This window comes from Belonocnema kinseyi, chromosome 3 (genome assembly GCF_010883055.1).
Source record: "Belonocnema kinseyi isolate 2016_QV_RU_SX_M_011 chromosome 3, B_treatae_v1, whole genome shotgun sequence".
NCBI classification, from domain to species: Eukaryota; Metazoa; Arthropoda; class Insecta; order Hymenoptera; family Cynipidae; genus Belonocnema; species Belonocnema kinseyi.
This window is the reverse complement of record NC_046659.1, coordinates 73,983,493-73,997,114: the sequence shown is the minus strand read 5'-3', so window position 1 is coordinate 73,997,114 and position 13,622 is coordinate 73,983,493. Positions and strand designations below refer to the sequence as shown.

The 13,622-nt window shown below is 28.5% G+C and overlaps 1 protein-coding gene across 4 annotated transcripts in view; it reads right to left on the bottom strand.

Moving 5' to 3' along the window:
* Positions 1-312, bottom strand: part of LOC117170364 (neprilysin-2-like) — an 85,823-nt gene extending 85,511 nt beyond the window's left edge. For all 4 annotated transcript variants that reach the window (XM_033357112.1, XM_033357111.1, XM_033357113.1 and 1 more), the window contains exon 1: positions 21-312. In XM_033357112.1, the coding sequence (XP_033213003.1) occupies positions 21-52 (32 nt within the window). In that variant the 5' untranslated portion in view covers positions 53-312. The remainder of the gene's footprint in view (positions 1-20) is intronic.
* Between the last annotated feature and the right edge of the window lie 13,310 nt (positions 313-13,622).

The window sequence follows — 13,622 nt, the reverse complement described above, 5'->3', positions numbered from 1 at the left end:
GAAACGTGTATCAGACTTACTTGATAACAGTCTGTTTCATACTGTTTGTCATTTCTTCAAATCTGCGGGAATAATGTTTTTGTGTGTGTGTATTTTATTAATATAAGATGGTTTCACTCGCACATGACACAATCACACACAGGATAGTATTAATCTGAAATTCGTTATTAATTTCCGGTCCTAATGATTAGAGCGGCAGGACCATGCCACCTTTTATAAAAACGAAACTGCACTTGAATTTTATTATTTATTGTTTATGATTCTTTAAATTGGAACGAAGTATAATCCTGGTGGTCAGGATCAATCGGTTTGTACTGTTCCCGCCAGACTGAACAAGCGCGCGCTCTTCTCCTCCTATTTAAACGAGCTCTCCCCTCTATCGCCTTTTCTCACTTACTCCTGCTTCCGAAATAGCGCCTTTCATCTTTTCTCTCATTTTATCAAGCAGTGATTTTTATAGGTACACGATAATCTACTTCGCCAACGATACACGACCAGAATTGAAACTGTCAAATTTGTTGACGATAAGGCCAATATGAATGTTTAAACCGTTGCACAGTGGGACGGATCTGGTATTTAGGGGCCGTCCGTAAAGGATCGTTCATAAACTTCGTTCCCACTTCAGTGTGTGTGTGTGTGTGTGTGTCCCGGGGGGGGGGGGGGGCAAAAAACCGACCGTTAGTAACAGAAAGTGGGGGAGGTCCCAGTCAAAGTGAAGTTACACTTCTAATTATTAACCTTTTAGAATTTTGAGAAAATTTTTTTCTAAAAGTACATATTGCCAACGTTTTTAGTACGTTTCCAGATGATGAATGTTTTTTTTTTGTAGAAAATTAATCTTTTTGTTTAAACATTTATTTTTATAGTTCAAAATTCAACTGTTTGATAAGGAAATTTTTTAATTTGATTAAAAATCGTCTTTTTTGCTACTAAATTACTCTTATTGTTTAAAAATTCTTTTTCAGTTGGAAATCCAACTTTTTGGTAAAGGATACTTGAATTTTGTTTAAAATTCGTCTTTTTAGGTAGTAAATTAAACTTTATGTTTAACAATTCTTCTTTTTTAGTTGAAAATTCAACTTTCTGGTCAAAGATTCTTGAATTTAATTAAAAATTAGTCTTTTTTTGTCAGTAAATTAATCTTTTTGTTATAAAATTTATGGTATTTAGTTAAAATTTCAGCTTTTTACATGATAATTCTTGAATTTTATTGAAATTTCATATTTTTTGGAATGAAATTAATCTTTTTGTTTAAAAATTAATCTTTTTCAGTAAAAAAAATCATAACAATTTGCTTCAGAATTCTTGAATTTTGTCAAAATTACTTTCTTTTTCTGTACAAAATTAATCTTTTTGTTTAAAAGTTCAGCTTTTTCGTAAAAAAAAACTTAACAACTAGATTTTACAGTTGAAATACTATCTTTCTTTAAAAATCAAAGAAAATGTTTTCCTTATTCTCAAAAAATCATACTTTTGGGTGAGAATTCTTCAATTTTGATGAATTCGTTTTCTTCGGTAGAAAATTAATCTTTATGATTAAAAATTTAACAACTAGGTTTTCATTTTGAACTACTCTTTTAAAAATTAAAAACAATTCTTTCCTTCTTAAAAAATTAACTTTTTTCTTGAGAAATTTTGAATTTTGTCAACAATTCTTTCCCTTTCGGTAGAGAATTAATCTTTTTGTTTAAAAAATTAAAAACTAGTTTTTAAATTTGAAGTACTTTTTTTAAATATACCAAAGAAAATCTTTCTTTCTTAAAAATTCTACTTTTTGTTTGCGAATTCTTAAATTTGATAAAAATTCGTATTTTTACATTCTCATCATTTATGATTGAGAAAGTATTAGAATTGTCGGAAATTTGACATCACACTTTTTCAACGGGTCTCCACGTTTCGAGACCCGCTGAATCCGAAAATCAGGTTTTCACGATGGCGTCTGTCTGTCCGTCCGGCCGTCCGTCCGTAAACACGATAACTCTCGAAAAAATGAACGAATCAAATCCATCCTTGTCACACTTTTTCTAGGTCCTAAAAAAAAGGACGAGTTCGTGAACCAGCCATTTTTGATAAAAGTTCAAAAAGTGAGCGCATTTTGAATATTTTTGAGACCCCTTTTTTCTGAATTTGAAAATTCTATGTACGGATATTTATAGTATTGAAAAAAACAAACAATTTATCCTTATAACTATTTTCGATAAAAAGAAAATTCTCAGAGTTATAGCGTTTTCAAAATTTTTTTAATCAACCGAAAATCAAAATTTGAAGCCGAAAAACGCACGATATGAAAAAAAGTCAGAAATAGAAAAACATTTCTCTTTGAAATCCCTACAAGATTATCATAACCAATTTTTGGATTTTCTTCAAAAATCGAAAATTCAAATTTTGATTGCACAAAAAATAATGGAAAATAAAAAATTCCAATTTGTAGACAAACTATGTAGGATACAAAAAAAGATTAATTAACAAAAATGGTCACGATGAGAATGTGTACCTCAAAGCCTACAGAGCTTTGAGAAACTTAATCTTTGACTATACTTAATTAAGTAGACAATTCAGAATATGAAGACGCATATAAATACTGCCATCTAAAAGAGATCCTTTTAATAAAGTTTTTCTCAAGCATTCCAAATGCAAAGAATAAATATCCGAGCACGAAGCGCAAGGTAACGTATTATCGAGCGCGAAGCGCGAGATTCAACCGTCGTGCGCCCTAGGCGCGCTCAAACTCGTGAGGTGCGCGCGCAGCGCGCGATGAGAGTTATTTTTTATTTTAAAAACTTAACGACTAGGTCTTAAAGTTGAACTACATTCTTCAAAAAGGATGTTTTGGCTGACGACTGCAAATTTTAGTTAAAAATTCATCTCTGTAAGTTGAATTGTTTTGTTGAAAATTCCTTTTTTTTTCAAAAATTACTTTAGCGATTAAAAACTTACCTGTTCCATTTTTAGCCATAATCGTTCTTTCTTTAGTAAAAATTTAAATTTTTGTCAAAATTGAATTGTTTTGTTAAAAATTAGTTTTTTGTTAAAAATAAATCTGTTCTGTTAAAAATTCAACTTTTGGGTTGAGAGTTCTTGTATTTTGTTGGAAATTCGCCTTTTTGGTATAAAAGCAACTTTTTAATCATAATTTAATATTTTTGTTTTAATAATTCAACTTCTGTGTATAGAAAATTGCTCATTTTGTCTTGAAAGTTCAGTAAGTTAGTTTAGAAAATCTATTTTGGGTAACAAATTCGCATGTTTGTCTGTTTTTCACTTGGTGAGGTAATAAATAATGCCAGTTAACAAACATGCTTAATTGCTTTGACTTTTTTGTTATGAAAAATTAATAAGCGAACCTCAAAATTATTGTATCATATAAAGTGAATTGTTTTTCCTTCTTTCCCAATGTTTCAAAAATGATTTTAAATAAAAAAAATATATCTCACATAAGAGACAAAAACGAAGAATGGAATAATTAGAAGTGGATGGGACGAATAAGTTTCGAAATGACTTGTAAAAGTTTTGTTTTAAATTACAACAAGAAATTTCTTGCAAAGCGTAAAAGAAAGATTTGGTGTTGCAAATATTTCAATTTAGTCGCCCCTCCCTCCTCCTATGCTAAAGATTCCCTGGATATACCCTGGGATCCATTTAGAATATTTGAAGCATGTTTTTAATATCTGGTTTAATTCAGAAAAATATATTCACGAAAAAGAAAAAACTTGTTTAAAATATTTTTCCCTATTATGTTTATTTATTATTTTTTCGTAACTAAAAAGGCAAAGCAAGGTTAAGCATTTCCGAAAAAATCGCAACTTTCTAGCACTTATTTAAAAGACGATAGATTTTTCAGAAAAAAAACCGCTACTATCTAACATTCCTATGGAAGAAGATAATTATAAAAAATAATCAATTATCTAAACGATAATGCTTGTTAACTTGCATAAACTATTACCTCACTAAGTGAAAAATGGACAAAAGGTTAAAAATTTGTAAAATCCGCAACTATCGAACATTAATGTAGGAGAAGATAGTCATAAACAATAATATTCCGTTTAAACAATTATTTCTGCTACATTGAATTAAATATTAACTCAATCCAATTAAGAAAGTGACAAAAAGTAAAACATTTTTGAAAAAACCGCGATTCTATAACCATTCCGAGAAGTGACGCCGCGCCGCAGGTAGGTGTAACAGGAGCTGCGCGGGGTCTGCGGTTGTCAGTCAGGCGAGCACTCAGGCGTGAACAAAAAACCAACGCGGGCTATAATGAGTTCGTTGCCTCAACATAATACATAATGTTTCAACCAAATAGTTGAATTTCAGAACAGAAAAGATTAATTTTTCATTAAAAATATACATTTTCAAATAAATAGGGAATAGATACATTTTTTAGTTTACACAAATTGTTAAAATTTTCAGTATGAATATTTTTTTTACTTTTGCAATTCTTTTTTGACTAGAAGTGATTTGTTTATAAAAATTTGAATTGTTATATTTTACTAAATATTATCAAACGTATGTTATTTTTGAAAATATTTGCAACTATTAAGATGATTAAGGGAAAGCCAAATACAAATGAAGGGTCAATAATTTAACTAAGGATTTTTTAAATAAAAAAATTAAGAATTCAAAACTCTGACTGCAGGGTTCTTCATAATTTAATGGACTTCAATTCAAAAAATAATAATAATCGGACAAAAAATTAAAGTTCTTGCTTTTTTTTTACGAAAAAACTGTATTTCCTCCCACTTTGCTTTGTCCCTTACATTTTTCTGATTTCCTTTTTTTTTATTCAACCCCTAGGAAATTCCAAATAGGGATTCTATGAAAATTCTGGGGAAATTTACAAGAATTATTTTTCTCGCATAAAAATGATGTAATCTAGATGTTTATCATATATATCAATTTCTTTGATCAATTCCTGGACATCGAATGAATCCTTATCAGTTTGCGATACACAGGTGTAATCCATATGAAATGCCTTAATTGATTCAGTCAAAATATTTGCGTGAAAATTCATGCGCAATTTCCGTTTAAAAATAAAAGTTAATTTAACGGAAAGAAACTTTAGTAAATGAAAAAATCTTTAGTTAATAATTATTGGTAAAATTATCAGTTTAAGAGCAACAGTGTTATTATTTGTATTGATGTAGATTTTTAATTATAATTTGATTTATAATTCAAGTTTTGACAAGATTTTTCATCCTAAAAAAAGAACTAAAGTATCACTCAAGAAAACATTATTGTATTGGGTGATTGTCAAATCGTTGACTACTTGAGTTCTAGTTACTTTCCACTTTTTTTTTAATAGTAATTTTTTATAAAATTACCTCAGTAGAGTATTTACACCCAAGCACAATTTACTTCGCAAAATGGCTTACCACGCACCTTTCGCAAATTTAAGATTTAAAAAGAAAAAATCATTGAATAATGTTAACAGCATGTTTTTAATATTTCGAATTTAGAAATAAATATAAATAATAATTACTATTTTTGCGCAATATTTTTTATAAAATGTCCAATAACGCTCTATATTAAGGGGCCTTCCATAAACCACGGGGTTGACTTAGGGGTAATGGGGGGGGGATACGAAAAGCCACGCTGGTTCACATGGTGGGTGGGGGGGGGCGTATCCGAACCACGCGGTTTTATATTCAGGTGTAAAAAATAATAATAAAACGCATAGCTTATTTCCTTTTTTAAATAGCGCAGGAGCATTTTCCATCTTATGGACCCATATTTCTTCTAAAGAAAAAGGCCCTAAGGGGAACAAAAAATAATGCAATTTAAAAAAATGTATGTTTACTATTGACTGAATTATTAAACAATTTCAATTCGAGCTGCGTTTTTTAATTTGTTTATTATAATAAATTTGTTTCGGAAAATTAAGAGTACTTTTTAGATGTTAGTTGATTTGTCGAAAGCTGTAAGCCATTTGCGTAATATAATGATGTACCTAATATTATATACCTGTGCTTGTAAAAATTGGTCAATATTAAAAGGCGGCGATAAAGGTGACTTTAAAAGGAAACATTAAAAAGTCATTAACTTCGTCTTTAAATGTGTATAAGATAATTTTGTTTAGGTTCTGATTTCTAATTTACTAATTTATTAATATAATTATTTATATGTATTATTGTTTATTTTTATTATTTGTTTATTATTTTTCTAATTAAAAAAGAGTTAACAACTTCATAAATACTAACCTAAAAATATATTCACATCAACACTAGCTCCTTTTTAAGAAAAACGTATTGTCTAAGTTTTCAATAAAATTCTAGATAAAATATTAGGAGACTAACATTTAAATTTTATTATGGCGTATGAAGTTTTTTATGGATATAAAATTCTAGATAATTTTAATTCAGTTTCAATTGAATTTAAAATGCAGTTATTTCGAATAAATTTCTTTTTTTCATTACCAAAAATGAGCAACAAAGTTATTATAATTTCTAAAGTTGACGAATGCATAAATTATAATTGTTCAATAGACACATGACTGTACTATACACGGTGTAAACTGAATTCATTTATATTCTATTAGTTACAAGATAAGTTTATTTTAATTCAGTAGAATATCTAGAATTTTGACATTTCAAGACAACAATTAAATTTATCAATCCAATTATTAAAAAGTGAATGACACCATTTTCTATTAGTATTCCGAAACTATATCAAAACAATCTAGAAAATATATTGAAACTATTTTGAAACTATCTTGAAACTATTGTTGCCAGGAAAACCGTGCTTGTGGATGAGGTTTTCATTTTCTGTTTCGCCGTTTAACCCTTAAACGGCCAAAACGCCACTACCGGGACACTGCTTTTCAACGGCCAATAACTAAGACTATTCGACACTAGAAAAAATTGAGACACATATATTTTTATTGCTTAAGATCTCCTCTTTCCGACGGTGCCAATGAAATTCCTCAAAAAATTTATTTATTATCTCAAAATGCAGTTTAAACAAAAAAAAACGTGATTTTTCGTGCCTATTTTTTTTGTGAACCATTTTCCAAAGCTTTTCGAGTCTGTAATTAACCTGGAATCTCACTAGCCGGTGGAATAAATGTCTAAACTTTGAGAATCCATGATTCAAATATCGATTTTTCGTTTTAGTATTTTCAAAATGGCGTCTTAATTACATGGCGACTGATTACAAGAACTTTTTATTCTTGACAAATTTTCCGAAAAACGCATAGTTTTTCAATAAAAAATTTCCAACGACTCCGTAACCTTTGTTGCACTATGACATCAAACCACACCTTCACCGCATTGTCATCCTGGGAATTTTCGAGTACACCCAGCAAAAAAAATGCCAAAGCGTAAAGCCTTTAAAATTGCAAGAAACTCCGAATCGGAATGGGATTCCGATGAAAATGATGAACGTATCATCATACCTAATCCAGATTACTCTGGCTCTGATGGAGATGATTCATCAGATGACGAGAATTCGGGATCGGAATTTCCCAGACCGAATGTATCATATAGATCTGTTTTCCGTAACTACACAGCATCTCAAAAACAATTGGAACCAAATCACGTTTTTTCATGGAGTAACGAAGAAAAAGTTTGCCCTGGAAATTTCTGTAAAGAAATCAGCAGGAAATATTTGTCGCAATCAAAACTAGGTGATTTCGAAACTCACAGATACGAATCACGAACAAGAGCATTATGTAGTAATGAAGAATGTCGCCAGAGGACTACTAGATTTTACATTGATTGCAACATGTATTTCTGCTTACATTGTTTCTCAAAATTACATTCTGAAACAGCAGGATCAAAATGATTTCAATGGATTGAAATCTGAAATGAAAAAAATTCTCCATAAAAAAAATTTAAAAATGTGAAAAAAATATATAAAATCCCTTAAAAAAAAGAGACTATCGATATTCGGCGACCTCCACGTTGGTGATAGTTGGGCAACGTAAACTTTGTTTGCGGCAGACGGACGATAGATATTCGTGAATCATTTTACTCTTACACGATGCTTAGAATTATGAAAATTTTTTATTGAAAAACTATGCGCTTTTCGGAAAATTTGTCAAGAATAAAAAGTTCTTGTAATCAGCCGAGAAATACGCCTGAATTTTTCCGATGCGTTTTGAGAAAAATTTTGAATTTTGCAAAAATTGTTCATATGCAAAATCCAAAATTTTGCTCAAAATGCTTTGAAAAAATTCAAGCGTATTCCTTGGCTGATTACAAGAACTTTTTATTCTTGATGATTTTTCCGAAAAGCGCATCCTTTTTTGTAAAAAAATTCATGAATGTTTTCACAAAAATTTTGCCATTAAGACGCCATTTTGAAAATACTAAAACGAAAAATCGATCTTTGAACCATGGATTCTCAAAGTTTAGACATGTATTCCACCCGTTAGTGAGATTCCAGGTTAATTACAGACTCGAAAAGCTTTGGAAAAAGGTTCACAAAAAAAAAAATAGGCACGACAAATCACGTTTTTTTTTTTGTTTAAACTGCATTTTGGGATAATAAGAAAATTTTTTGAGAAATTTCATTGGCACCGTCGGAAAGAGGAGATCTTAAGCAATAAAAATATATGTGTCTCAATTTTTTCTAGTGTCGAATAGTCTTAGTTACTGGCCGTTGAAAAGCAGTGTACCGGTAGTGGCGTTTTGGCCGTTTCAGGGTTAAAAAAAAGTCTGCAAATTTCAGGTTTCCAAAAAAGTAAAGGTTATCTAGATACTCTATCAGATATGAATAATTAATAAAGCAGATGTTTCCAGCAATTTAAAATAAAAAATTTATTTGGTGAGTTCAAGAAACATAAGGCAGAATCCAAGCAGCCAAAGTTAGGCAGAATACATTTTTCAAGATACTAATTTAAAAAGGAAATTTCATGTTTCTTCAGTCATTTAAAAGTTCCCATTTAAGAAAATACTTATTAACAAATTGGTATTTCTAAAGAAAAATTCAACGATTTCATTGCATGTACGATATTAGGGATTACAATATTAGAGAGAGAGCCATTAGAGATCTAAAGTTATTTTTGTTTTTGTTCTTGTCAAAAAATATTTTAAAAATTAAACAAAGCTTTCCTTTACTACAAAAAGGAGTCCTATTTAATTTGTGTTTAGAATAAATTTAATTAAAGTTTACAGGTGTTTGAAATTTTCTAAAGAATATATTTTCATATAAAGGAAATCTTCAATGTATAAAATCATCGATTGGGATCGATATTCTTCTTTGAGGTTATTTCAATTATTCAGCTTGATTGTAGATTGCACAGGCTAATCGGTAGTAAATCATTGGAGTCAATTGCACTCGTACCGACACATCCAATTCAATTTTAATATATCTGCGTGTATATAACGTGATAGGTACTTCATTGAAAAAATTTAATTTAAATCTATTTAAATCATCCTTTCAATATTACTATTTTTTATTATTAGTTTTAGTTACTGAAATGTTTTTCACTGAAAAGGGTGAAATCAGTCAAAATTACTTATTTTTAATTAATTAATAATTAAAAATCAAATATATTAAAATATGGCTACTAACAGTTCACTGGCCACAACACATATATAAAAAATAAAAATTAATATCTGCTTATCTTATCAAAATAATTATCTTTAAAATATTTTGAAACTTTTTAAACCTTTCAAAATTTCTTGAAATTCCTTGAAATTTTCTGAAAGTTCAGGAAATCTTATACATTTCATAAAATTTCTTGGAATCCCTTGAAAGCATTCGAAATGCCTGGTAATTTTTCAAGCCGTGGCTTCAAACTACTTAAAAGTCTTGGAGTTTTTATTTAAATCTTTTAAAGTATTTTGCAATCCTTAGAAATCCTCTGAAATTCCTTGAAATGTTTAGGAATCACTTGATTCGAGGGGGAGTCACTCGCGCATTACTCCGTACACCTTTTGCGTAATAATAACGTAATAATGAGTAATGATGCATAATAATGCGCAGTTTATGATAAATGTTCTACAGCTAAAATTATTAAAGCAATTTTTAAAAAGAGTACATTTTTTAAAGAAATAAATATATTAGAAGATTATTAACTTATTTCCATAATTAAAAATATTAGAGCTGTAAGTTTTGCACTATTATTATACCATTATTACAATGCTATCACATTATTATTGTCATAAGCATGACTTTTCTGTATGCAAGCATATTTTTTGAATTTTCACAAATAAAGGTTGTAATTTGGAAAAAATAAAATCACTACAAAACAAAAACGTAGCGTATTAATATCCTAGAAAGGTATAAAATTATTAGGATTGATAGATATGCAATTTGGTTATCCATGCTCAAAAAAAGTATGAACAAAATTTCTGAAGATAAAAAAAAATAAGAACCGATTTTTATAAAAATTAAGAAAAAATGTATTTAGTGGTCGCTCATGGCAAATTTCGTTCAAAGTGCTTGAAAGTTCAATCTATAAAATTTATTGCAAAAATTTATCAATTGTTTTAATTCGGGAATTTTGTGGTACTTAAATTTTATACGTTGGCAATTTTCTGTCGGGAATTTTTCAATTCGAAGATTTATTGTTCAGGAATTTTATTATTGGGGAATTGTCCAATTCTATTGTATTATAAAAAATTCGAAAATTTTATTAATCGAGAATTTTATTATTTGGAAATTTTGTGATTCTAATATTTTATTATTTATGGATTCTTCAGTTCCGGAATTTTACAATGTCGAGAATGTTATTTTTCGGGATTTTCCAGCTTTTCCCATGTTGATTTACTGAATTGATGATGCAAAAAATTCCTAATCTTTATTAATAGATCTCATTTGCGTAATTTGCTGTTAACCTTATGGTCAAGGATTTATGAAAAGAGTCCTTTTGTTATTCTAAAAAACTTTGGTCAAAAAGTTAATAACGGAATATTTCCTTCATCATCAAAGAATCATTTGCAATTAAAATTTTCCCTTCTAGAAATACATTTTTAAAACTTCCTTCCATCAATATAATTAGATAGAATATTAGTATTTAAATAAAACAAGAAACTGATAATTTATTATTAGATATATCAATGCAGCAGAGGCTATTTTCTAGCTCAAGGTTAAAAATTTTTCACTATCACTTATATATATATTCCTAATTAAAAGAATCCTTGGCTCACTCATTAAACCAAAAAATGGATCAATGACTTCTTTGCATATAAATCATCACAAATAAGTTGATGAATCAGAACAAGAAATTCCTAAGCAATCAGGACAGTTTAGGGTGATTATACAAAAAAAAAAAATTATATACGCTTCAAAGCTTCAACAGTTTAAACAGCGACCTGAATGGAACTGTGAGAATTTATTACCTATTTTCTTACTATTATATTTTTCTGTGTTCTTATTCCTACAAGGATATGTCACACTAATTCAAGTAATACCTTCACAAGGATTTTTTAAATGTTGTGTACCGTTTTTCCTACTTTTTAATTATTCCTCCTTTTCCCACTTTTCTCGTCTTTTCGCTCACGTGCTAACTGAATTAATTTTTTCAAGAGAAAATTTTAGTTGTCCATGTTTAGTTGAGAATTTATCTTTTCAGTTATAAATTTAACTATTTCATTCAAACTTTCTTTAGTTGAATATTCAACAATTTGGTATAAGATTAATTTTTTTGTTAAAAAGTAACGGTTTTGTTGCAAATTCATAGTTTTTTGCTGAAAAATAAGATTTGTCTTCAAATTTCAACATTGGTTGAAAGTGCATCTATTTGTTGAAAGTTTGTGTTTTTTTGTTGAAACACCCATTATTAAAAGTTTCAAAGAGAATTTTTTTTATGGAAAATCATCTATTTGTTTAAAAACTTCACTACTTTGTAGAAAATTTGCCTTTTTGTCCTTAAAATTTAGTCATCTGGTGGAACATTATACTATTTGGCTCAAAATTATACTATTTATCAGAAAATTTAACTACTAATTGGTACGAAATTCGTGTTTTAATTGATACAAAATTATTGTTCTTTGTTTGAAAATTCATCTTTGTAGGTTAAAACTTCAGCTATTTGATAAAAATTGAACCATTTTGTAATGAAATTAGACCATTTTGATAAGAAATTTAACTATTGTGTTAAAAGTTAAATTATTTACTTGAAAATAGAACTATTTGGTAGGAAATTTACCTTTTCATTCAAAAATTATATTTGGCTACATTTGAAAATTAAATTATTTATTAAAAAATGTAACCTTTTTGGTAGGAAGTTCATATTTTGGTTGAAAAATCATATTTGGCTTCAAAATTCAAAAATTTGGTTGAACATGTAACTAACAGTTCAACTACTTGGTTGGTATTTAAACTGCTTTGTTAAATTTATTTAGTTAAGAATTCAATTATTTTGTTAAAAATTCGTCTTATTTGGCTTAATTCAACTTGTTGAAAATTCTTTTTTTTTCGTTATTTTTGATTTGAAAATTAATTTCTACCAGTAAAGAAATTTCATATTTCACGTTTGAAAGAAAATGTCTGGTTGAAAAAAGTATCTAGAAAATAATTCTTGCTTGAAAATTCTACTCTTATGTTAAAACTTCATCTTTTTTTGTTAAAAATGTAACAAGTTTGTTAAAAAGTTATCTGCTTTGTTAGAAATTTCATATTTTTACTTAAAATGTTAGAAATGTAAAGCGTTTCAAATTGAATCATGCGAAAGGTGTCTTTTTGCGAAATTTCAAACAGCTTAGGCCCTAATTCTTCAAATTTTTACCTGAATTTCGGAATGGAGTCCCGAATCTAGAAAAATTGTACTGAATTTAAAAAAAGAAATTATAAGATATAACTATTATGAGAATTCATTTCTACAGTCATGCAAATAATATTTACCACTAAATATTTATCAGTCAAAAATTTCATTTCCATAGTAGCGTGAGATAGGTAAATAGAATTACAGAGTTAAATACGTAAGTCATGATTCTAAACAGATATTCCATATAAAAAATAATTTTTAATGATATAACATACCTCCTTTTGTTTTTTTAAATAACAATATAGTGCATGTTTATAAACAATTTTATTTATTTCGAACTTGGAAGTTTTTCCCCCCCTTTTTTTTTACCTAAAAAGTTTTGCTCAAGATTCTCAAATATGCAGGAAATATTTGAGAATGCAGAAACAAAAACTCCAAGTGTAACGAATTTTTATAATCCGTCGCACGTTGCAGCGAGTGAGCTAGCGAACATTCTTCGACGACGTCACAGTGAAAAAATTCGTAACACTTGGAGTTTTCATTTCTTCATTCTAAAATTTTTCCTGCATATTTGAGAATCTTGAACAAAAATTTTAAGGTAAAAAAACGTTTAAAAAATGTTCTAAGTTCAAATTAAATAAAATTGTTTATAAAAATGCCCCATATTGTTATGAAGAAAAAAACAACAGGAGGTATGTTATACTATTTTGCAAATCTTGTGGGCGAATGCGTATTTTCAGTACAAGAATAGATTTTTCTATACAAAACTTCTTTTACGGTGAGCGATTGAAAACAAATGATTTTTCCCGAACTTACGTATTTAACTATGGAAATTCTATTTACCCACGTCACGCTACTATGGAGATTTTCAAGTATCACATTGAAATAAAAAAAATACGTGTTGATTATTTTAGAACGCAAAACGTGAACAAAAATGTTTTGTAGAAACAAAATTTTGATTGTAAATCTC